This window comes from Pagrus pagrus (assembly GCF_965226575.1).
Source record: "Pagrus pagrus genome assembly, chromosome: 15".
NCBI lineage: Eukaryota > Metazoa > Chordata > Actinopteri > Spariformes > Sparidae > Pagrus > Pagrus pagrus.
The window spans coordinates 28,610,459-28,637,588 of NC_140199.1; the positions used below are offsets into that span (position 1 = coordinate 28,610,459).

Sequence of the window (27,130 nt, forward strand, 5' to 3'; positions counted from 1 at the left end):
CCTAATGTCGGGGGATCTTTTCAAATGGGGGAACATTTTCAAAGTAAAACCAAGTCTTATTCTCTGCATTTTATTTCTGAAAATATCGGCGACAATCGGCGAGTTTTGGCCGATTACCGATTAGTCTCAAACGGGCTATAATCGGCCGATTTAATCGGCTCGCCGATAAATCGGTCGGGCCCTAATTTATATATATAAATATATATATTGTCTCTATTAGAGATTATACGTATATGTATAATCTCTATTGTTATATATATAATTTCTATTGTGATTGTATTTATATATATATAAATATATATATATTGACTCTATTAGAGATTGTGATTATTATTAAACATTTATATATAATCTCTTTTATATATACTGTATAGATGTATAGATATATATGATCTATATGTATATATATAAATATATATATATATATATAATCTATTGTGATTTAAAATAGAGATTAAATAATCACAATATATATATATATGTATATATATATGTATATGTATATATATATATATATATATATATATATATGTGTATATATATATATATATATATATCATATATATATGTGTATATAAATATATATATATATAATCTCTATTGTGATTTGAAATAGAGACAGTTAGCAAATGACTTGGTAAATGATGATGATGATGTTGTAAAGATTATGAGATTATGAGAGAGGGTTTTTCTCAAAGGGGAATCATGTACTCTATTGTGTCTATAAGTGTCTCTGGATGAAGATCAATAAAGCCTTAGTTACATTAGGTTGTTGCCTTGAGAGTGAAATGCCATGGTGGAAAAAAGGTCAAAATCCTCTTTACTACAGCAAAATGTACTACTATGTCTGCAGTCAGGGCAAACCAATCACACAACAGCAGTGTTAAACTAGTAACAGTCAGTATATAATACTGTATACGTGGTAAAAAAACAAAAAAACATTTGGACTCGAAGTCAATATAAACTGTAAAAGTATTATGTTGTTGGGTCAAAGATGAAAAGGGGTTTTCAAGCATCATAAAAGTAAATGTGTAATAAAATTCAAATGTTTTTTTGTACATTAGAATGTAACCTGTACCAATTACTAAGATATTGTAAAATTCAATTGAAGATTCAACTATTCACTTGTATTGTATTGTTAGGCTTATATTGTCATTTGTAATGAAAATGAAAAAAAATAAATGGTATGAAATTTGAAATAAATGCAAAGTATTTTCACTAGTGATCTCTGACTTTCCCGTCCTTACTTTATCTGATACACATTTTTACTCCGAATGATATTTTGTCAAAAAGGAATACAGTATTGATATTATCATAGTTTTCAATATTGCAATGTTTTTATTATCAGTCAGGCACATTACATTAGTTTAAATAATATTCCTGAGTAAATGACAGCAGAAAGCAGATGGTGAAAATGAATGTTGTTCAGAGGCATCTAGAAAATTTTTTTTTTTTAAAGATGTCAAAAATATTCTTCAATACTCAATGCCGTGGTTGTGTTTTGTAGTAACTTCTCTGTTACACCACAGTCAATAAACCCAAGTACAAAAACATTACACTGACAGATGACACCTTTACTTAAAAATATATTGCAGGGATTCAACTGGCCAAATATATCAGACCATGACCTTGACCAGTAAAATTCAGTACAGTTACTTACAACATATGCTTCTTTTTTTTTTAAATCTACAAATTAAAGTTTTTTTTTGTTTTTTCACCAAATGAAATGCAGGTTTGTGGCCTAGGTTACTGCACCAAGAAGAGAGAAAAAAATCACTTTGCACCAGCTAATTCTAATGATTTCAGAGACTGCGACAGAACACACACTGTTTGTGTGTTTGTTTTTATTTGTTTGTTTTTTAGCATTTAGCCTTTATTTAGATAGGACAGCTTATAGAGCTAGGTGGGGGGGTGACATGCAAAGTGACACAGGTTGCAATCATACCTGGGCAGCTGCTGAGGACTCAGCCTTCATAGGGTGCATGCTCTACCAAGTGAACTACCAGGGCACCTTGACAATCAGTTGTTGATATGATTTCAAAATAGTCTCATCTGGTTACACTGAATGACATCTAATTGACTACATTTTGAGACAATGTCTCCTGGTTATTTCAATATTTAAGAAGGACAACAAGATGTTGTCCTGTTATTGTAATAATGCCAACATGAGTATTTAAGACAAGGCAAAAAATGCACATAGATTTGACTTTATTAGTGCTTCTAAATGTTGTAGTGGTAGATTCTCACAGTTGGTGTAGTTTTCTTATTGTATGTCTTGTTTCCCATCTCTGCAGACTGTTTGTCCTCGGCTCCTATGACAGAGAAACCTATGTTCACTGCACGCTGGAGCTGAGCAGCTACCAGTGGAAGGAGAAGACTCGCAGCTCCATCAAACGGGTGTGTTCTCCTCCCCTTTGATATCTGACTTTACCTCTATTTCCTTGTTGTTTTCCTTCTCATTCCCCCGGTTTCAGATTGCTATTAATCATACTTAAATCATTCTATCAAATCTACTGTATATAGAGGTATACATTTAGAAGAAGAAGAAGAATCTTTATTAATCACATACAATGTACAGTGTAGTGAAACTGGTTGTCTGCATTTAACCTGAGGGAGCAGTGGGCAGCCAACACACAGCACACGATGTAAAGTTACAAAAGTTAATGCTTAACAAATAACTAAAACCTTTGACTTCTGGGATGATAGGGTTCTTTGTCTGTGTTTCAAAATAAATGGACACAATACAGAGAAAGTTTAGCCCTAACCCTCATGGCTTAGTTTGTTAATGCAAAGGGAATCTTGTTGCTCAGTGTAAAAATAACAGAGGAATCCCATAGCCTAAACTGAAAGTACAAAACAGCAGCTTCACCCGTTCCACCCAATAAGATGCAAGATTAAAAAGTTGTTCGAACACTGATTGAGTATTAACATGCCTAACATGACAAATGGGACTCATGTATGTGTCATCACTCACTCTGTGTCACTTTGTCGGATCACGTGACAAGAGAGTATGGCGGACTGAGCTGTTGGGCGTCCACATACCAGAAAAAAACAACTTAATAAATACCTCTGATTGCTCAAGTTTTGAGCGTAAACTGGAGAAACGTATTCTCTTAGGAAAGATGCGTATTTTATGTCAAACCAGGCACGCTCCCGAGAGACGAGACAAACTGTGAAATAGCGCAAGGCTCTGTGGCATTCAATCAAACAAAGCATGGGTGCTAATGAGGAACCACCTGCTTGGGCCAAGGAACTGCTGACAGAAGTTACCAGCATAAAAGATACCTTCCAACCAAGGTTTGATGAACTGAACAACTCAATAAAGGAGATAAAAAAAGACGTACGTGCTATTGTCAACAGAGTGGGGAACGCTGAAAAACGGATCGGGACTCTGGAGGATAAACAAGCCATCCACCAGACAGCCATACAAGAATGCACAAAAGAGATAAGAAATCTGAAAACTAAAGTGACTTATTTAGAGTCACATAGCAGAAGAGGTGGATAGGCACCACAGGTCTCTTCGTCCCCGCCCGGACCCGTCAGACCCACCGAGACCATATATTGTCCGCCTTCTGAGATGGAGTGAACGACAGCTTATTCTGAGAGCTGCAACTGAAAAGGGAAAGAAGTTGGCCAAAAAAAGGAAAAGGCTGGAATGGATTTATAAGCCTATTCATGTGTTTCAAGATCTGCAACCTGAGATCCAGCAAAAACGCAATGAGTATGCGAACATCATGAGGAAGCTGCGCGGAGCAGGTCTCCAGTATGGTCTGCTATTTCCAGCAAGACTCATGGTCACGTTGGATGGCCAGAAACATATCTACAGTACTCCGGATCAAGCTTCAAAGGACTTGACAGCGCATCTCCCGTCCATATTTGGATAAGACACTGACTGAGGTATGAGAATAACGCGCTAAAAGATAAATGACAATTTTTTATTTATTTAATTATTTTTTTTTCATTTACCTCTACGCTCTTTTCTCATGAAATATGATTTGAATAGTGCGGCAACATGAAACCTGGTTGTGGAATGTTCTCTGAATGACTTTGCGTCTGCTCTCATTGGATCATGGATAGAGGAGGGATGGGAGCCCCTTCTTTTGTTTTTTTGTTGGGTGTATGTGTGTGTGTGAATGTATGTGTACTAATGCATCAGGAGAGCAGAGTAAACTGATTAAGAGTATGAGTTTAAGGAGCATAGCTTATAATTGTTTAGGTGAAAGATGAGTTTGCCAATCATTAGAATTATATGATGGAATGTTAATGGGATCACAAATAAAGTCAAACGATATAAGATCTTTCACATTTGAAATCTCTGACATGTAACGTAGCAATGCTTCAAGAGACCCACCTTTCTGAAAAGGAATCTCTAAAACTAAAACAGAGATGGGTAGACCGAGTCTTTTCAGCTTATGGTAGTAATTCCTCTAGAGGGGGCATATTAATCTCAAGTACTACTGTATTTAAAGCACTGGAAGTAAATCCAGACAAAGAAGGAAGATACATAATAGTTATGGGACTCTTGCATAATCAAAAAATGGTGTTTGTCAATATTTATAATCCTAACACTGGACAAGCTCAATTTTTGAGCAAATTGAATATATTACTTTCTAGTTACTTAAATATCCCAATAATAATTGGTGGAGATTTTAATTTAGTAGCTCAACCTAATATAGATCGGTCTGAGCAACCCTTACCAACAGATGATATGCTTGCAGCAGCTCTTGAGGAATTTCAGACAAATACAGGTACAACAGATATTTGGAGGTGCTGTAATAGAGAGGCATGAGAATATACTTTCTACTCAAAGGTTCCTAATTCATATTCTAGGATTGATTACATACTAGCCAGATGATCAATAATGTTGTAAACTCTGAAATTCATAATATAGTGATATCAGACCATGCACCTATCTCTGTCAGTTTTTACCCTTTCTTGGAAGTAAATAAAACAAAACAATGGAGTTTAAATTACTCACTCCTGATAGATGTAAAATTCACTTCCTTGATAAGAGATAAAATTGAGGAGTTTTTTTACTTTAAATATCAATTCAGTATCATCAATTCAGACAGTATGGGAAGCATTTAAGACCACATGTAGGGGATGGATAATAAGTTATTCATCTGCTAAGAAAAAGGAAAAAAAGAAAAAGAAAATCACACTGAAAGGAGAGCTGAACAAGCTTGAAAACAGACGTATGAGGGAACCAAACAATGATAAATTAAAGGATGAGTTACTACTCTGCAGAGCACAGCTACAAGAAATGATACATGAAGAAACTACATTTGCATTGTTCAAACTAAAAAGAAAATACTTTGAGTCAGGTGATAAGGCTGGTAAAATGTTGGCAATGAGATTAAAGCAAATGAAGGCTAAACATTTTTTATTAAATATACATGATTGTGATGGACAGAAAGTGCAAGAACCAAAACAAATTAATAACTGTTTTAAAACTTACTATACGAAATGGTATGAAACTGAGTGTCTTTTTAATTTAGAAGAAGCACAAAATTTCTTCAGTGACATGCCTTTGCCCTCATTAAAAGAAACAGACAAAAAATATCTTAATGGGAATATTACTGGGGGAGAAATAAAACGGGCATTAAAAAGCCTCTGTAATAGTAAGAGTCCTGGAGCAGATGGATTCAGAATTGAATTCTATAAATGTTTTCAGGATACACTGATTCCATTTCTATTATATTTAATGATATCGTCAAAGCTGAATCCTTGCCAATAACTATGCGCACAGCTGTCATCACATCAATACATAAACCTGGAAAAGATCACATGCAAATGAGCAACTATAGACCACTTAGCTTATTTAACAATGACTACAAGCTCTTTGCCAAAATACTTGCAATGCGACTTGAAAGTGCGGTTCCCTCGCTTGTCCATTTTGAACAAGTAGGTTTTGTTAAGGGCCGATCCACTGCAAACAACATAAGAAGACTCCTTCATGTCATGAACAGAGCTGCTTTATCTCGATCGCGATCATGTTATCGCTGGATGCTGAAAAAGCATTTGACCGGATCGAATGGTCGTATCTGTTCTACACATTAGAGAAATACGGCCTTGGTCCTGTGTGTATACAGTGGATTCGTGCACTTTATTACAAACCTCTTGCCCATGTAAAAACTAATGGTATTTTGTCTCAACCTTTTAAATTATCTAGGTCAACTAGACAAGGATATCCCGTCTCCCCGATAGTTTTTATTTTAGCGTTGGAATCACTAGCGTGTGCTATCTGAGCTAACCAACTAATAACCATAAACATAAACATACATGGATATGATTTTAAAATAAATATTTACACATATGATATTTTGTTGACCCTCTCAAAACCAAATGTATCAATGCCTCACTTACTTACCACCATTAAAAAAATGTGGTGATCTATCGGGCTATAAAGTCAACTGGGATAAAAGCGAAGCAACCCCACTCAACCGACTGACCTTTCCAATACACCTCGATACAACCCAAATAGTGCGGAGGAAAGAAGGACTAAAATATCTGGGGATTAACATTCTCTCTCCCACAGAGAAGATATTTGAATTGAATGGGCCCAAAATGTTAAAAACTATTTGGGATGACATTACTAGACGGAGTACACTTCCATTGTCTCTATGGGGTAGAACGGAGATCATAAAAAATAATATTTTCCCTAGAATATCTTTTTTGTTGTCTTCAATTCCACTTAAAGTACCAGAATATTGGTTTAAAGAAATCAAGAAATTACCAGTGTTGGGGAGACTTAAACTACATGTAGTTGAACTACATAGCTTAACTACAATTTGCTTTAACTTGCTGATAGTTTAAACTACTTTCATATTTTGTGCTTTGTCAAGTATTTCAAATACTTTTTGGCTCATTTTTTGTAGTTTAACTACTCAATTTACAAACTACAATTTTGGCCCAATAACATGAAATATTTTTTTATAAAATAAAGACCTATATGATATAAATGTTATTTTATTTTTCTTTGAAGAAAGGCATGAAACACGCCATGACATGCTAAGCCAACGCTGCCTCTGATTGGCTTGCCCTGGCAGCACTCAAATGCTTCACAGAGTGGGTGGGTCTTTATGCCAAGGAAGGCAGTGCTCATATGGCACAAGCACGTCATGGACAACCCTCCCGCTACCCCCAATGCGCCCCCGAATGTGCCAGCCCAACCATGGCCATATTTGAGCTTGTACATGTTGGATATAGATGGCTTTTTAGTGTTGGTAAAGATGTTTTTAGTGCCAAACAGAATCGGCTGTCTGATAAAAACTTTGAGAGACTGCTCATGTGTCGTGTCAACAAGCGAACAAAAAGCCAAGAATTAGTTTTGACAAACTCAAAATTTGCAGGAAAAAAGGAGGTCCAGGGATACCTGATATTCATGCGTATTACTTAGCATTTAATGGCAAATACCCCATGCTCTGGGCTTATTATCATTGTCAATGGGAGGTTGGAAGCTTGCTCTGGTTGGAACAGAAAATTGTTTATGAGTGTAAAAAAGAGACATCCTTCTCCTCTCTGTGGTATTGTACAGACGTAAAAACAAATAATAAAGATCCTATTATTAGTTTCTCATGTAAAATAGCAAAGATCATACAAAAGAAATGTTCAATTAATGGCTTAATGTTGCCCTCATGCCTATTATGGGAGAACCCATTGCTCACGCTGAAGGGAAAACCCTTATTAATGAGACCTGGAAAAACTACAACATCAGGAATTTGGGTCAGATTGTAAAGCAGAATAAAATAATAAGATTTCCTGAAAATTCATATTTGCACTTAATGATACTGTTTTCTTACACTATCTACAGATCAAATTGATTCTGAAGGAATATTTAACAAAAGGAATATCACTGGCTTCAGATGTGGAAACAGATAATAAACTGAAAGAAATCATAAAAAATCAAGGCACAGTATCTAAATTATATAGGTTTATTCATCCCTCTACCTGTAACATCTTGGATAAAACTGAAGCACAGTGGGAACAGGACTTGAGGAAAAACCAACAGAGCAATGGGGCACTATAATGTGACACACAAACTACTTGTCAAAATGTATTAGGTACAAACTTATACAGATGAAAATTCTGCACCGAGCATATATAACACCACAGAGGCTGCATAAAATGAACCCAGACACATCTGATTTATGTTAGCACTGTGGAGAGAGAGGGTCTCTGATACATTTGTCCACAAATAAAACAACTCTGGGCCGGAGTGCAAAATATTCTATGTTCAATCTTAAGAGTGGATGTATCTATTTGCCCAGAAGTGTGTCTGTTGGGTCTGAAACTGGACAGAGTGGAATCCAAAGTATTGCAACACCTGTTACCACTGGCTTTTCTTTCTGTAAAAAGGATCATTCTGATGAACTGGAAAATAAGAAAACCAAATTGTTTTCGTTTAGATCACTGGCTAAAGGATTTGATAGACCTGATAATGATGGAGCAAGCAGCCATTCCCCTGCTGGAATCCTACAGGGATAATGGACTAAACAATTTATGGACTAATGTTCGGGAATATGTAGAGGAAAGACAATAGGATTAAGCATTAGGCTCTGTGTTTTCTTTTTCTCCTTCCTTGAGAAGAATGAAACCTTGATTTAATACTCACCGAGAAATAAATATGTACCTTGTGAAGTTTAATTAATCTGTGCCCCCCGACGCATGTAATGTCATTGTTGTTTGTATTGTCTGCATTGTTCTGTTTTGTTTCTTGTATAGATTGATTGATTTTCCCTACGTCTATGTCTATGTCTACGTCTACGTCTACGTCTACGTCTACGTCTACGTGTTGTGTTATGTTGTGTTGTGTTAAATCATAAAATGTATATAAAAAATAATAAAAATAATCATAAAAAATAAATAAAAATAAATCACTCACTTTGTGTATTTGCGGCATATCTGTAGGGTGATCAAAATGCCAAAAGCTGTGTAATGTTACTCTTCGACCCAAAAAGTTAGAACAGTCAAATATGTGCGTGTAGCAAATACAGTGCCACTGCCAGTTAACAAAATCCACAAATAATTTGAACATTTCATCTGTTTCTGATACCAGTTTCCAATAATGAAGCAAGCCCATGGATTTTCTTTCAAAACCAATCTTTTCAAACACTCCACTGTGTAACACAAACACATGCTACATATTATACCCCTTGTCTTATTGACACATTAATACAAGCTTATTTCCATGTTTGCACTGATGAGATTGTCCAATTTTTGACATTTCGAGTGGCGAAGACAATTTTCAGGGCCCTCTGGGAAACCTTTTCTGAAAGCAATTAAGAAATATTACAGTTATAACATCAGGCTTGTTTGGAGGTGACTAATGACCATTTTAGAGTGAAATGTCAGCCATAATTACCGGCTCTGGCTTCAGCAAAGCATGATGCTGCTGTCCTTGAAACACACTGAATGACATTTGCAGCAGCTCAAAGATTGTTTGTATTACATTGAACAGTAATAGTCACATAATGTGTGTTAAAAGTTGAATCTTCATCCAGCAGAGGGCACTCAGAATCAGGTCTTCCTCTCAGATTTAACCACATTATCTTCCTAGCCTCTTCTCTCCCAAACAGTTCATTGTAAATTTATAGAGAAAAAAAAGTGCCCAGAAATTGTATTTTTTAGTATTTCTATGTTTATTTTTTATCATTTATCAAATAATCACAATTTCAAAATCACATTTTGTACCTTACATGTCTGCAAACGCATATATAAAACTGACCCCCTGGTTAGTTAAAGGTGCCAGCCAGCAATCCAATAAGTGATTATTATGTGAACCATACCACTTCAACACTCAACCAATACAGCCATCAGCACATCCCTCTCCAAGTGGACCTACTTCAAAGCACTTGTATCCTTTTTTGTTAATGTACGCATAGAAATGCAGATTGACTGTGGCATTCAGCCTGATTTATCAGACTTCTCTAGTCTGAATGTCCCCAGCAGGACTCTGTAGTAAGGATTAAAGGCTATACCATCTGGAAAAGGTCAACGCGCCATCTTCCTCTCACTCTCCCTTCATCCCCTGATGATTGCCAGATTGGAGCTTCCCTTATGAACACAGTCGCTTGTCTCATGTATGTTTATGGTTTTCATGCCATTTGAATATTCCCTCATTTTAACTAGCTTGAGCCTCTCACTCCTGCTTCTCGGTTCACCATGTGTCTGTCTTCACAACACTTTCATCTGAAAGGACCTTTGGACTGTGTTCAACATGCTTTTCAGGGCTGGTTTAAAATCTCTATCTTCCAGGTAGACATCACTGTTTAGTTTCTGGTTCCATATACTGTACAATAGGAAGTGACAATAGCAGTTAAGAATTAGACTGAGAGAGACAGTCACATTTTTTAATGAGCTATTCAGCTTCACAGACATTCTGTTTGCTCAGTGTTGTTTTCAATTGCTGTACATTGTTCAATTGCCTCGGTTATTTCAGTTAGCTGGTGCTGATATGTTTGATATTTGCTTGGTAAATCCGTTTTCCTTCTCATTACTTTGTGTTGTGAACAGTAGCTCTTTCTTAACGCACCAACACCCATGTCCCAAATATGTATGTAAATGTTTCTTTATTTGTTGTGGGGTTGTGGTAGCTGAGACAGTGTGATCACAATGTGACAAAGTGTCACCTCAAAGAGGACAACAGTTTTATGCATTGCACAGGCTGGACGTTGTTATTTGAATACCTAGTTGGAGAGTATTGGCTTTATATCTACTACCAGGAGATACACACATTGTTGAAAATATGGAATGGTTTATTGTTTAACAAAAATGAATGTTTGGTAGCTTAACAGTTTTGACTGGGCCATTAATCCACCCTGAGGGTCTGAAATATGTTTGCGTATGCTTATTCTTATTCTCTTCATTTACATTTTTGCTCACTCACACTTCTCCTTAAGCTGGCCTCAAGACAACATCAGAGCAAGGTCATTAAAGGTCACTGACTTCATTTGGTGTCCTCTTTTTATCCCCTGGAAGCTTGCTGCTTTGTCTTTTGGTTTGATTGCTATTGTAGTGGCTAGTTAGTACATACTATCTTTGTTAAAATTCTTTTAAAAAACATTTGTATGTTATAATTATATGCACAAAATTGGTATTGGCCCCAAATTTCCAGTATCGGCCAGGCTCTAATTATTACTGCTGACAGACTTAATGCATTTAGTATACACAATTTAAGGTTTTTATTCATATTCTATGTTTTTAATATACCAAGCCTGAAAAGTTTGCAAGAAAAATTCTGTGCTCAAATGATTTGTACCAAGAAGGTTATCTCTTTTGGTCCTGTACTTTGTCTAATTGTTTGTTAGCAGGAAATGTCAGGAGCTTGTGGACCCGGGAGTGTTTTGAATTTCTTAATGTCAGGCCATAACTACCACTGAAGACACCGGGGGATTTTTAGCAACATGGGTGGAGGTGCATTTTTACAATTTATAAAAAATTATATTTAGTATTTCGTGGACAGATTCCACTAGTCCTGGACACCTTATATAAAAATTTGACCAACAGAAATGAATGCTTAACTAATGGAGATATTGTTTTCTCACCAAAATGTGAATCCTGGCAGCATTAAACTGCATGAATATGAGGAAAGCACAGACAGTATGGCACAAGTCTCCTATAATGATCATTCTATGCATTAAAAGCAGATCCAGATGCAGATTGTGGTTCACGAATGTGCTGTCTGAATGCCCCTATGAAAAGTTATTTTATCAGTAAAAATACCAAACCTTTGTTGTTTACAGCTTTTAGTGTTGAAGGATTTGTTCACTTGTTGCTTATCACTTTAACACCTATTGGATTGTTGAGACTTAGTAAGACAAAACAAGCAATTTGATCCATATTTGATATAACGTTTGATATAAGTTTTGATTGATTTTATTTTTTGTATTTTGTTCAAACATAAAAAGACTTAAAACAAATGATGACTTAAAGGATAACTACCGTTTTTTACAACCTGGACCTTATTTCTGGCAAAATATATGATCATTTACTCACCCAGATAACTTTGGTGTCATTCGGCGTCGTTCGGACGAAATTAGATCCAGTGTAGCGGCGATATATCCATATAATGGGAGAGACGGGGCAGCGACACACAGCCTCTATATAACGCATTATCTGCCACGAAACTAGTTAATTTCATCAATATTTTGTTATGAAATGCTAGCGCTATTCCCCTCTGAGTCCGGGCTCATCCGTTATCAACATCCGGGGTCAAACTAGCAGTAGCAGCTACAGGTAAACAAGTCGCGCTGTCGCGGGTGCGCGCGCAGCTCAGAGACGACATCTTCCAGGTCAGAGGTAGTAGATCAGCCTACAGACCCCGGATGTTGACAATAGACGAGCCCGGACTCAGAGGCTAATAGCGCTAGCATTTCATAACAAAATATTGATGAAATGAACTAGTTTCGTGGCAGATAATGCGTTATATAGAGGCTGTGTGTCGCTGCCCCGTCTCTCCCATTATATGGATATATCGCCGCTACACTGGATCCAATTTCGTCCGAACGACGCCGAATGACACCAAAGTTATCTGGGTGAGTACATGACCATATATTTTGCCAGAAATAAGGTCCAGGTTGTAAAAAACGGTAGTTATCCTTTAATAGTTCCTTAGGAGTGGACTGCACATGGTGTTCAGCCACGGTTCATCATTTCACCGGCAGTTGACACTTGGACAGGTTTAACATGATCGATGTGAATAAAGTGGTTAAGTTACCTAAAAACAACAATGCTCAATGATATTTATTATTTATAATTCTTTATTATTTCTTCATAGTTATTTAATTATTTCTCTAATATTTCCAGGGAAACAAACTATTGTTGACATTTAGCTTCTCTGTAATTTTTGCTTGTTTAGTGTAAGATTGACAATGGTTGCAACAAGGTGCACAAGAGCTGGCATTTATTTTGTGTACCATTCATAATTATCAAGGGACACAAAATATATGATATAATGTCATAATGATCTTTTAATAACATACATATAATGTTAGATAATAATTTCTTTAGGAATCTTGTGGCCTAAATTAATCAAATGACATTCATTCACAAATCTCATACATTTCAGTAGAATACCTTTGTAATTCTGTCAGTTTATGCTTTAGAGTACATTCAGTATTTTATTTCTGTGGTGTAAAATTTCCCCAGTAGGTGACATTGCAGAGTGTTCTTAATGCAGGATATTCCCAATGTTCACTGAACAGGTAGTAGGGAGTACTGTTGGTGTACACTAGTTTCAGCCCTGAAAATGTCAATCTTTTATAAATTTGTTTGAGGCACAGAAAACCCCTGAATGCATAATGTAATAGCTGAAATCAGCCATTTGTGAATATTCATTTTTTTCCCCTGTATTATAGGCATATGTTTTTAAGAATAATTATTTGTATGAATAGCTATCTAGATTGTATATAGAATTATAGAATTTTATCAATCATGCCTTTAATTTCTAGGCTTTACATCAAGCATCCTGGGCTCTGAGCTGTCAGCATGTGAGTAGCTCTGAATGGATTCTCCTTCATGCTTATTATACAGAGAAAGAGGTCCCTTTATCTCTGCTGCCTCCCATTGGTCAATGTTTATTTCATTGTGCTGTGTGTTTGCATCTGCACAACACGGACCACCTGTGAACTGGGTAAATGAAGCCCTGTTTCATTACCAAGTTGGATTGGGCGTGTGTTTTTTTATTACTCATTTATGGTGTGTTGAGGGTGGGGGGGCGGGGACTCAGGAGTGTTTGCACATCTGCCTTGTCTATCCCATCATCGGCTCTGAGTACTGACGCCTATTGACAGCTTGACTGAAGCGACATACAACGTGTGTGCACACACCACAGCTGAGCATCTTCTTGTGTCACACTGGTTGTATTTGATGGGTGGCTTTGTGTTGTATAAAAAGAGCTTGTGTATTTATGACTGAGTCTAAACTCATGTAGTTTCCCAGATGCCCTAACCAAAACAAAAGTCAGCTGTTGGTGACCATTTGTAAAGAATGCAAATAATGCTAATAGCCCCAACCTGTATCATTTTACTGGCACATAAAGCATCACAGCTCTTTGAGTATTTTTTTTTTTACCACAAAAACATAGAGCTGATACAAAACAGAATATAAGATAAATATATAGATAATATGATTCTGGTAGTTGTAAGCTAATGCTGAATGAAACTTTGCTGGAAAGATCTATTATTTTCTTATTTGAGAGTTGACAGTGTAACGAAACAGAAAACAAGGTGGGAGAGAGAGGGGTATGATGTGCTGCAAAGTTGCCCCCGGCACATAACCAATGTTGTCGTTATGTGTATGCCTTAACTAATAGATCACCGGATGCCCAAAGAAACTTTTTTTTCTTTTCATTTTTTAATCTGATATTTGCGGTTAATGTGGTGTCAGGCCATATAATCTCACTGAGGATGGGGAACATGTGTTCCCAGCTTTGAGAAATTCAGGACTTTTGACTGTTATTCACTATAGCTAGCAATAGCAACTGTAAGTTGAGAGACAACGATTGTATGGAACAAACAAAAAAATGTGTGGCCAGTATTTTGGCAATACTAAACGAAATATGTTTGACTGTGGTAACAAAACAGAATCAGTTGTGGTCCTTTCCTCAGGATTATATCAACGACAATGAGAAAAAACGTGTACAGATGTCCATATTTGCAAAACAAATTTGTGAGGAAGAATGACTTTTCAAACCTTTAATTAAATGATTAAATAGACTTTATTACTATAAATATATACTAGATAAGACATCTAGAGTCTGACTGACTGAAAAGACTTTGTATGTAATCTAATTGTGCGAATAATTCGTGTCACATTTCATCTGAATGCAGCATTACGCTTCTGTGACATATAAATATAATAAAGATCATAAATTCATAATGTATAGCCTTAGTCTTGGGCACCAAGAGGAGGCTGGCAGTGCTCCGCAGCTACATCCTCCTTCGTGTCCTGTGCAAGTGAGACAGGAGACAAATGTAAATAAAGGGAAAAGTCTCAGACTAAGTGAAGTCAAATTTGGAAGCATATTTCTTTTTTTTTTGGCACCAGTTTCATTTATTTTCAAGGGCTAACTGAGTGGAGTGGAGGGCCTGAGCGAAAGCAAGGACAAGTGACGAACAGACTAGGGAGCTGGCTGGGTAAAGTTTGGGGCAAATAATGCAAACATTTGTGTTCATGCATGCAGGTCCTCCAGATAAACTCCAAAAATCCAGAGTTACAGTGCATGTGTGAAAGTGGCTTATGCAAGATTAGAATTATAGCTCAAAATATTAGTATTAATATGCCATTAATAAAGGTTATTATGCAGACTATTGTTAGTCTCTCGACCAGCGAAATTACCTCATAGTCAGTACAATAACGTAGTGAAACCCTTCCTGATCAGGTAAGAGTGGGTCTATTAACACACACACTAATTAATTGTAATTTAAGTAAAGCATTAGCAAAATTGGAATGACCGAACTGTAAAACGTACAGAAACCACAAACAAATTCCTTAATGATCGAACATTTATTTACTACATGATGTGACAACAACAACAACAACAACAACAACAGATAAAATAAACTATGGCGACAAGACATTACACAAAGACAAAGAGGTTCAGGGGTTGAGCCAGGTGTAAATGGAGCTGTGTTCAGCAACATAATAGGATGTGAATAGAGGAACCTTAAAACAAACTGTGCTTGCATCGTTCAAGGCTTAGAGTACTGAAAGTAACGCAAAAGATCTAAGTTTGGACTGAGATGTTTTCTCAGGTTTTTTCTTACCCTAGCCTACACTTGTTTAACCTGTAAACCATCTACCATGTCATTCAACACTTGGAGAGTTTGTATACCTGACGAGGCTGCAGGGGAAGGAGGATGAAGAGGGAGGAGGTGTTGCGATGATTCTCCAGTCAGCCTTTGCTGCCGTGGGATCCTGCATCTCTCGCTCTCTCTGACTTCGTGGAGTCAGGAATCAAAGGTGCAGCAGGCCTCTGGTGCACTATGCATGCTGATGTTGCAAGTTTGCAGCTGAAGTCTGGGTGGGGCTGATGGCTGTGTCTTCTTGCTATGGTCCTTGCGATTCTTCTTCTTCTTATCTTCTTCTCTTCCTCTCTTTTGAACTTAGAAAGTTCATCCTTTCTTTAAAGGAGTCTTGAGACTGGGAGGTGATGTCATCAGAGGTGACACCTCACTCCTCCCTTGTGTACCTCTCAGAAATCACACTTTATATACATTTGACATGGTGGCACTCTCCGCTTTTAAATGATACCAAATTATTAATTCAGTTTGAAATGTAATGAATGTCAGCTAATAAGCATTACATATTACGTATGTAATGATACATTGATATCTCTTGCACAATGAAATGAAACAGAGAGTTAAAAATAAAGCTCTGTTGTCCAAGGATGGTTCCTTCTTCCCTGGATGAGGAGACTGTAGAGTGAATTAGCATACAAGCATGTGGATGGCATCTAAGCAGGCCACAGCACCCTGGGGTCTGCGGTCCTGAGAGGGCAGTTCACACTTCTTTGTGAACTCTGGGCCATGTCTGAAGAGGTGGAATTGATGACAGTTTATCAGATAGGCCAGTTCCATCCTGCAATACTTTATTGCCGGATGGAACTTGGAGTTTAGGTCCTTTTGATGTCCTGGAGCCGGTGTCCTGGTGTGTTGAGAGCCATTTCATGACTCTCGGGGAGGGGTGCTGAAAGGGTCCCATCACATGCAGATTAAAGCCGTATTGATAATCCTACACTTACCCATCACAGCAATTCTTTTGAATTTGAGGTCCAGTATTTTTCTGATAAGGCATCTGACAAATCATTACTGTTAATACATGCATACTTTGTTTCTTTTTACATGTGTTTGTTTTTAAGAGAAGATGATTGAATAGAATATTAAAATATTAGTGAGACAAAATTTTAAAATGTATTTGGGGTATATTCATTGTTGTATTAATCGAGTAATAAAAAGATAATCCATAGTAATAGAAGAATTAGTTGTTAGATTAATTCACTAATTGAAAAATAATTGTTAGATTCATCAATAAGAAAATAGTTGATCGATGCAGCCCTACTGTTGTTCATGGTTGTGTTGTTTAGTCATAGCTTGAACATTTGCAAGAGTGTTGTCCACAGCTGTCACCCAAGACCCGAGCATCAGCCATGGCACTATTTCTTATCCTCTCCCAGTTTCTATTTCTAAGCCTCTCATGCTGTAGTCAATATACACTTCAAACAGGCAGACATACTGACACACACACATACACACACAGCACCAGTCAGGCCAGAGAGGGAGAACAGGCAGGTGATTTTAGCATCTCTGACGCACACCCCACAAACTCACAGACACACACACACACACACACACACACACACACACACACCCCTCACCATCTGAGTGGTTGTTTGATGTTCCACTCAGGGTGTCTTTGTTTCTTTAATCTGCACCGTACAACCGATGAAAGACAGTTGGATGATGAGGAGGCTCACACACACCCTACAAAAATGAATCATCTGCTGCTTGAACCATCAGACTGGCCACAAGCTCAAATTCCATTCAGGAGTACAAGTAGGAGCAGGCAATATGGATGAAATCATCAATCACAGTGTAGTTTATTTTTAATGGTCATATTATCCTGATGTAATTATTCCACAAAATCAGTCGAGAAAATGCTAATGGATAAAATAACAAATGCAAATATGTGTTTTTGGCCAATCCCGCAAATGAAATAACAATTTATTATTCTATGTAATTATACTAATTTTACTTTCAGGCCAACAAAAAAATTAAGTAATAAAGAATCACAGCTGGTTATTGATATTGGTGTCCATACAGTATCTCAGTACAAAGCTCTATAAAGGTCTTTAAACCCAAAAGCTGATTATGCCTTATATCTCCTTTATAAAAAAAAGAAAAAAAAAAAGAAAAAAAGACCAGATTCTGCAAAAGCTTTGTTTGTCATATACTCATGCATGTCCAGGGCATAATCAAATAGTAGCCATGGAAGCCTGTCACCTTTTTCATTTTACATTACCCACACATTGACTTGTGGTGGGTTCATTCATTTCCGCCTTGCTGGACCAATTAAATATCCTGTTCATATTCTGTTTGACAATGGCTGGCCATGTAGCGAAAAGTAGATTAAAGACATGAGAGGTTGATCCCACAAGCTGTTTGTTCCTAATCACTTCTTCCAAAGATCAATTCACCAAGGAGGAAACTCAATAGCTCAGCTGCTATGTGCATGACAGACAGAGCCACAGCTACATTACAGTTTTCTTGCCATTTTCATTTGGGATGTTTTTTTCTGATCCTACAGGCAAGGTCTCTCTTTAGAAAATAAATTGTTGACCTGAGTGTCAACAGTGGTGCTCATAATTCCAAATAATGCGCACACTGTAACAGTAGTGTTTCTCAGTAAATCTTCTTAAATTAAAAACATTTGGGCAACACTTGATGTTACAGGTCTTTAAATTGATAAATGTTGCTCTAATATTTTCCCTCAAAACTTTCTAAAAAGATTCATGTAATTCAATCCAAATATAAGAATTTTCTTCATTGAAATGCTTAATTTTGCTTAAGTCACAATGTTTCCTCTCTTCAAGCTCATTCAGTTAGATTTATAGGCCCCTGCATAATCAGCATCTTCATGTTTTTCAAATATGCCAGACAATTCGATGAGGCTGTTGTGTAGGCTGTACTTAGATATACTAGCTTTAAAGTCACACCAGTGCTGAAACAACTAGCCAGCAATTGCTTATTCATTCATTATTTATTTACCTCAAACTAAAAGCTTTCTTTTTTTTTTTACGAGAAAAACTGGTATCTAGCCAGGCTGAGCCACTGAGCCACTGTGGTTTGACACTGCCCAGTAACACTGTCTTAAAGTTAGCAATAATATACAGTAGGGTCGGAAAGTCTGAGACCACTAGTGAAAATATTTCTATTTTGCATTTGTTTAGCATTTAATACTATCTTCCTTCATAAAAATGGTATAATATATAAGCCTAACAATACGAGTGAAAAATGTAATCTTTTAAGTGTTAATACTCATACTCATACATACATTTTCATTTGAAAATATCTTAGTATTTGATATTTCCCCCCATTGTCTCAATGATGGCATGCACTCGAGCTGACATGCGGAAAAATCTCTGACAGTCCTGAAAAGCTTTATCTCTTTACCTTTTTTTTCTCTTGTTTGCCTTATAGTAATACTGGGAAATATTACATTGACACACTTCTTTACACTTCTATCTCTCTGGGAAACTTCATAGGAATAATAGGATATTATCAACTCAAAAATAAAGCATAACTAAACATTTCAGTATCACATACACTTGGATTAATCTGGGGTTTGACCTTACATTATGTGCCTTGGATGACATTCAGCCCCACAGTTAGTCCATGTTGGTTTAACAAACTCCTCATAATCTTTAAGTAACTCAGAGATAATACAGGCCCTTGGTTTATGAAATTATGCCGAATGCCCTTTCTTTCCATCTAGAAGGATCTGACAACTGACATGACGTAGGCTTGTCTGCTTTTCTTCTGCTGTGTTCATGTTATTTAGAGTGATGGTAACCACTGAGTACATTTGCTGTTTCTCCATTTCCTCAACAAAAATGATATATTGGCTGTATTGTGCAGCAGCAGAGCCAAATGACATAAAAGCATTTATTTTTGTTATGCTCTTCCTCCTTGACTCACTGAGGGATGAGGGTGTGTGCAAGTCAGCTGTTTTGAATAGCTGACTTGTTTTAAATATAAGTCATAATAGCCGGCAGATACGAGATGTTAATGACACCAAGATCTGTAGCCTGTTCATCTATAGGCTGAAATTGGGTGAGAAACTGTGGAAAAATGATAAATAAATGATAAATGAATGTTATGTTAAGTGGTCAAATCACTCCTCATAGATTCCAAGAATCAGGGGGGAGATGCATGTTTTTGCGTGACAAACAAGCATTAGTATTCAAAAAAAGAGGAGAGACTGAAATGGCAACTTGGTAACGTGGAAAATGTCCTCCTTTCGGAACCAGGTAATAGTAGTTCAGAATTTAGTTGTCATTTACTAAATTGGGATGATGTAACCGTCATGACGGATCATTATTTTCTACAGCCTGAACAATGACAGTGCTACAAAGAGGGACCGTGTGGGCGACCAAACCACTGTTGCTGTCAATGCAAGTGCAAATCAGCAAACCTTTTTGTTTGAGTCTCCATAACAACTCCTTTGTTCTTAGTGCTTTTGAAACCTGCTTCCTATGATAAAAAGGCAACTGGAAAATTCAGATTTAGCTGCACAACAAACACAAGTATAAAAGTAAATGTCATAGTAATTTTACTGATGAGAAATATCTCATCCACTGCTACATTGTACATCCATTCATTTTTCCACAACATAATGGAGCAAATGCCACTCTCATTAATATCTCTCCATTATTCTGTGTGTTTGTTTTCAGGTTGTGATATTCTCTCTATTGACATAGTGTGGATAGATGTACACCAGTGCATTTGAGTACAAGTGGTCTGGTGGGTGGAGGTTTTCAATGGATGTGAGAATCATCATATTATTGAGTTAATCATAAATGGAGAAACCAGCATCTGTGAGTAATGAGATAACGGAGTACAACCTCAAGCCTTTCTTTCAGACACCTGTTGGATGTGTACCATGGCGAGAGGCAGTTGCAAGAAGGGGTATATTGAACTAAAGAACAACATAACTAGTGGTTGAAGAAAAGTGCGGCCCTGTTCTAAAAATGTGACCAAATCTGCTGGCTCAAAAATATACATACTGTAATTCTAATATTTGGTTACATTTCTTTTGGCCATTTTCAACTCAATTAGGTGCTTTTGATAGCCATCCAGAAGCTTCTGGTAGTCCTCTGGCTGAATTTTTAACCCCTCCCCTTGACAGAATCGGTGGTACAGACCTGGTACAGACTTGTTTCTTCAGCACAGTCAACATGTTCTCTATGGGGTTCAAGTCAGGACTTGAAACCACAATTCTAGCCTGATTCAGCCATTCCTTTACCACTTTAGGTGTCTGTTTGGGATCATTGTCCTGTTGGAACACCCAACTGCACCCAAGGCCCAATCTTCTGACTGATGATTTTTTCTTCATTATTCCATTTACTTTCTTTAGAGCAGCAGATCCACTGGCAGCAAAACAGCCCCACATCGTAATACTACCATCACCTTGCTTGACAGTAGGTAGGGTGTTCTTGGGATTAAAGGCCTCACCTTCTCTCCTCCAAACATATTGCTGCTCATTGTGGCCAAACAACTCATTTTTTGTTTCATCTTACCACAGAGTTTTTGTCCAGAAGGTTTTTTTCTTTGTCCATGTGATCAGCAGCAAACTTCAGTCGAGCTTTAAGGTGGCATGTCTGGAGCAAGGACTCTCAGTTCATGTTGATGTAAAACACACTTGACTGTGGACACTGACACCTGTCTTCCAGCAGCTTCCAATTCATTGCAAACTTGCCTTTTGGTGGTTTTTGGTTGACTCGTGACCATCCTGACCAGTTTTCTCTCAGCAGCAGGTAGTGCTGGGCGATATACCGGTTCACACTGAATACCGGTGTATATTTTCGTTATGATATGAATTTTTAATATACCGCCATACCGGGGTATTTTACACAACGTTCGGAATGCTACACTGCGCGACACTGTTTCAGACCGGACCCTTTTCAATGTTGTGCTTCCAAACACGCATGGTGCGACTGCAAGGCGTGGTGAGGGTAAACAGTAGTGCTCTGGTGTTACATTACGGTGAAGATGGATAGAATAGACAGCCTCATTCACACTGCCGTTTGTATGCGGGGATCCTGCGCCAATTCTCTGCATCATCCTTTGTGTGAAAGTTTCAGATGCGGTGAGGGGTGAAATTTCGCTGCGCCTCTGATGCGCCTCCGGAGGTAGTATCAGAGGAGCAGTATTGGTGAACCGAACCAGTGTGAACGGATAAGCCGGTGGCACGGAGCGGGGGTGTGTCAGTCTAATGGTGTTCACTGTGTGATAACTGTACTGGTCCTTCACTCAACAAAATATAGATAAATGTCCCACAAAGCAACGTTACAGGACCAAACAACAGTAACATAGTAACTGGTCGTGTCTTTGGCAACTTACATGAGGGAAAAAATACCGCAGTTATTCATGGAGAAGTGTCTGTCCAAACAACTATTTCTGCCCGAAAAACAGCGTCTGTCCCCGGCAAAAAACTTTAACTCACCAACTGTTTGTCGCGGTGAAAAAAATCACCACGATGGTCAGCCCTCCCGACCGAGACTTCAGTGAACTTTCCCCCATAAACAGCCTTCCTCCCCACGAGTGAGAGTCAGACAGTGTCCCGCTTACTGATGGCGATTTTATAATTATGTAATTAAGAGAAAAACGTAACTTTGTCATTTTCCAGGGTGTTTGGTGGGTCAGGATCCCAATCACAGCACATTATAACAGCATCAATATGATTATAAACAGTCAGCAGGTACATGTTTAGATTAACAGGAGGACACCAGGGGAAACACCTTGAAAAAAACATGTACCGTCACACCTCCTTTGGAGCCGCGGCCTCTTCACTAAGTCACACTTATTTTATATTTCCTTTTTAGATTTACTTGAATACTGTGTAGTGTACCTGGGCATGAACTTGAAGCAAAAGTGTAATTATTACAAGTTGCACTACTTTTTGTATTGGTTTTATAAAAGATGTTTGTGAAATTTGCACAGTAAAAGTTCTGTATTTTGACTGCAATTGTCTCTGCATTCTGATTCCTCACTTCATTAGAATCATGAGTGGCTCTTTTTTGTAAACAGCATCATTTTCTGGGGCCATGCAAACCTGTATTACCACTAGTGTGGAATTATTCTACAATATTCACTCATCATGACAGTAAAATAGACCATCCTAAGTCAATCTACTGCAGTAATTCCTCTCTCAACCAGTAGAAAATGCTGTGAACACCGATTTAGACTTTCCCATTGTAGTGTTTTTGGCTGAGTCTAATGGGTGTATCAGACAAGCCCTATTAAAATGGGCCCAGAAAAGCTCCTGGACAGTCTGTGGAGATACTTGGCAGTGTCTGGTGCACCGATGCATAACGTCCGATAGGTGCTCAATTGGATTTCGGTCAGGGGAATGAGAGGGCCAGTCAATGGCATCAATGCCCTTGTCATCTAGGAAATGCCAACATACTCTGGCCTGCCTGCATCCTATTATGTGCTTGATTGTCTCAGGGGCATCTTTGCATAGCCTGCATCTTGTGTCCTGCCTGGTGTGGTAGACCCCAGCCTCAGTTGATCTTGTGCTGAGCACCTGTTCCTGTGCTGCCATGATCAGTGCCTCTGTGTTGTCTTTCAGTCCAGTTTGTTGGACTGGGTGTTTCTTTTGAAGCCCCACCCCACTTGGTATTTTTATGATCTTTCCTGACAATGTTTTATAATTTTTGACAAATAACTTCATTAAAAATAAAGCTGTCACTAAAAGTGAATGGACAACAGTAGAATCTGGGACTTTTTATTAGAGGAGAGTGGGCAATACGAATGTAATTTGACCCACGATCAATGACTATACTTTCTTTGGACTCGTATGCCTGGATGACTGGTGATGCGCTTTTTCTGGACTCAAAACAAACAAAACCTGAAGGACATTTGTTTTTATTTTTACTACTGTTGCTATGCTGGTGTATTTACATGTCCACTCCAAATAAAGATATATATATATGTATACACATATATGTATATTGATGTATATATGTATATAAATGTACATGTATATTGATGCGTATATATGTGTATATATGTATATATATTGATGCATATATGTATATGTATATTGATGTATATGTATATACATGTGTATGTATATGTATGTACATGTATATATTTATATTTATGTATATATGTATTCCTTCAACACACTATATATGTATACACATATATGTATGTATATGTATATATGCATATGTATATTGATGCATATGTATATTGATGTATATTGGTGTATATATGTATATATATTTGTGTATATATGTATATTGATGTATATGTATGTACATATGTATATGTGTATGTATATGTATATCTTTATGTATATTATATATATATATATTTACTTAGGTCATAAAAAGTTTCAAAACAAGGCTATAAAAAGAGGTCACAAGTCACAGGTCACAGTTCACAGTCTCTCTCAAAAAGGGCTGTGTAACATCAATTCACATTCTTCTACATGTAGTACAAAATTCTCATCACAATTATTACTCTTAATCACCAGCCTTATTTTTATTACAAATAGGAATGGGTATCACTATTATCTTACTCCGTTTCCTATATTTATTTATTCATTTATTTATTTATTTTTCGATATTCCATGTGGAAACACAAATATTTCTCAGTGGCACAGTTGAGCCCTTATCAAACTAATGGATGTTTGTTGTGGTTCACCTTCTTCTTACCTTAACTGATTTAATCATTAACTAAAAGTCATTTATTTACTGTAATTGTTAACATTATTGATACTGTAATGTTGCCAATATGAATCTCTGTATCATTTTGATACAAATCTGCAGCACGTACACAAGATACAGTTTTATAGTGTTGTTAGTATTGTTGTCATAGTGTTGCAGCCCCTTCAGATGGAGCAGGTGCCCCTTAGAAAAGTACTAATTGGCCAATTTAAACCCCTGCTTTAACGGAGTAATGAATGAAAACATCATTATGGAAACATGAACGGACACATCCAGATGATCTCTTGAAAGCACTGCTGTGTATAAGACAGTTGAAATGGTACCATGCATAATCCATACTGTAACTTGACTGTCTGTAATATTGAATCTGAGAACGTGTACATCAGAATATGCATCACTGTTAACCAGACTAATAAACATCCACGTAAACACCTGAGCAGCTGCTGGCCATGCACCCCACCCCTCAGCCCACTCCATCCCCATCACCACCATGGCTGCTAATTGGATGTGGCAGGGAATTGCTGTGCACTTGCCTTGCAGGGACCTGTACCCTATAACCATACACAAATCGATCTGACATGTGGTATTAGATTAAATTACCAAGCAGCGCAGTGACAAGGAAAAGGATTTGTTCAACCCCCACCTCTTCATCTCACACGCACCCTCCCAGAACTGCAGAGGGATGTTCAGCCAAGCAACAGAAGATGCTGCTCCATCCGAGTTATTCATCAAGCCAGGGTTTCAGACCAGCCTGCAGCTAGCCATCTCTCGCTGTATTGACCGCTTTCAGTAAACACATAACCCTCTGACGACTTATTCCATGGATTCTAGTTTAATTCATTCTTCTCAAATATAGGTGCATGTGACTGTTGCCAGATTTCAGTCACTGCAGAAACATGGTATTATCTAATAAAAGTCAAATTAAAACTGGTTATTGACTTTAAAACGTATTACTCGGGCTGGGCGATATGACCTAAAATTTATATCACATTACTTTTTTTTGTTTTTTGCAGTCACTGTTTTATATCCCAGTGTTACAAAAATAAAAGGGACACTCACATCAAAATGGAGCTTAAAAAACAAAAAAGATCTAAAAACAATGTGTGTTTATTTGCTTCAAATATGATTAAAAATAAGGTCTAGGATTACATGTGTTTTGGGAGAAGTTGCCAGCTTGATAATGTAATGTGATTGATTTGCAGAGACAGACAATTGGTCGGATTAAGCATCTCTTTATTTGTAGAAAACCCGAAGTATATTTATGAGGGTACAATAATCACTGTACCACAGGGCTTTTCTATAAGTAAATTTACATACAGCAGCAACAGATACACATACTGGCCAGGATCACAGAGGAAAATATGGGGAAGGTTTAACAGTATTATAAATTTTAATACCATTAAACCTTCCCCATATTTTCCTGTGGAAAACCGTATTACCACCAGCTGATGACAAATCACATTTTAAGGCTTTGAGGAAGCCCCCAATCACTGCTGTGCTGTTTTTGCCACATGGTGCTGCACTGCTGCAGTTCACTTCAACTGTAATTTTCCATCCTCCTTTCACATTAACATTTATAACATGTTTTATGTTCATTTTAGGGTCTGATTTTATGTGAAGCACTCACTGCATGTAATTTATTTGTTGTCAAGTATTTTGAGCTGCATTTCTTGAATGAAAGGTGCTTTATAAATGACTATTATTATTATTATTATTATTATTATTATTATTATTATTATTATTATTACTATTGTTAAGTTCATCCTGGCAGTAATTAGCAGGTGAGTGGTTCTGAGATGGGGACGTAGATTTGAAGTATTGACATCCCCGGCTGTCATCTTCATTATGTAAATCTTGCACACAGCCTTGTTGCGATTGGCTGGCTCTTCCTTGTCATCTGTCTCCCGGTTGGAACCCAAAATGCTGCCAGATTGCACAATTGCATTTTTTGGGATCATGGCCACAACCATGAACCAAAATGATTTTTTCTGACACAAAAATCAAAGTGGGGATGAGGTAGAGGTTACTAAATTCTCGTAAATTCTTTCATTCATGTTGTCCACTAGCAGTGCGAGGACAGTGAAAGTCCATGCATCATGCACCATTACGCATGAGTAGCATCTCAGTATTTATTTGTTTACAGCGGTCAGACTGACTGCTTCAAACCCTCCAAAATGATCGCGACAATCAGTGGCACATGTATGTTCGTGCGAGAGCTGTCACTGGCTTTATATCCAGACTTTGATAATTTATACAATCCATATGTGCAGGTGGTGAAGACATATCAGGTGAGCTGACTGGAGAAGGCTGCATTGTCTCCAGTGCCTGGGGCACATTTTATACACAGCAACTATATGAAAACTAATATCGTAATTTGTAATAAATGCGTAGTATTCGTTTTTTAATGCTGTGTAGTGTAATCTCTTTGTACAATCAATGAGTATAATTTCATCAGTTAGTTACCAAACATTCCACCCCTATCCACTGCACTTTGGGGGGTTAGGGTGTGTTATGGTGCAGACAACACCGCAGTACTGGCACTTTAAAAGGGGGGACACCAGGTGTAACAGTACAATCAAAAAGAAACGTTAGCATGGGGACCACAGTTCTCCTTTTATTAACATTCCAACCCCACTGGCCTTGTATTTTCTGAGGAATACAGCTGACCTCAAG

At 37.4% G+C, this 27,130-nt stretch overlaps 1 protein-coding gene across 1 annotated transcript in view; it reads left to right on the top strand.

Moving 5' to 3' along the window:
- The window catches only part of pdzd8 (PDZ domain containing 8), a 63,652-nt gene that overhangs the window by 18,943 nt on the left and 17,579 nt on the right, over positions 1-27,130 (top strand). Inside the window, exon 3 of the mRNA XM_084375640.1 lies at positions 2,295-2,397. Coding sequence (XP_084231766.1) covers positions 2,295-2,397 — 103 coding nt within the window. The remainder of the gene's footprint in view (positions 1-2,294; positions 2,398-27,130) is intronic.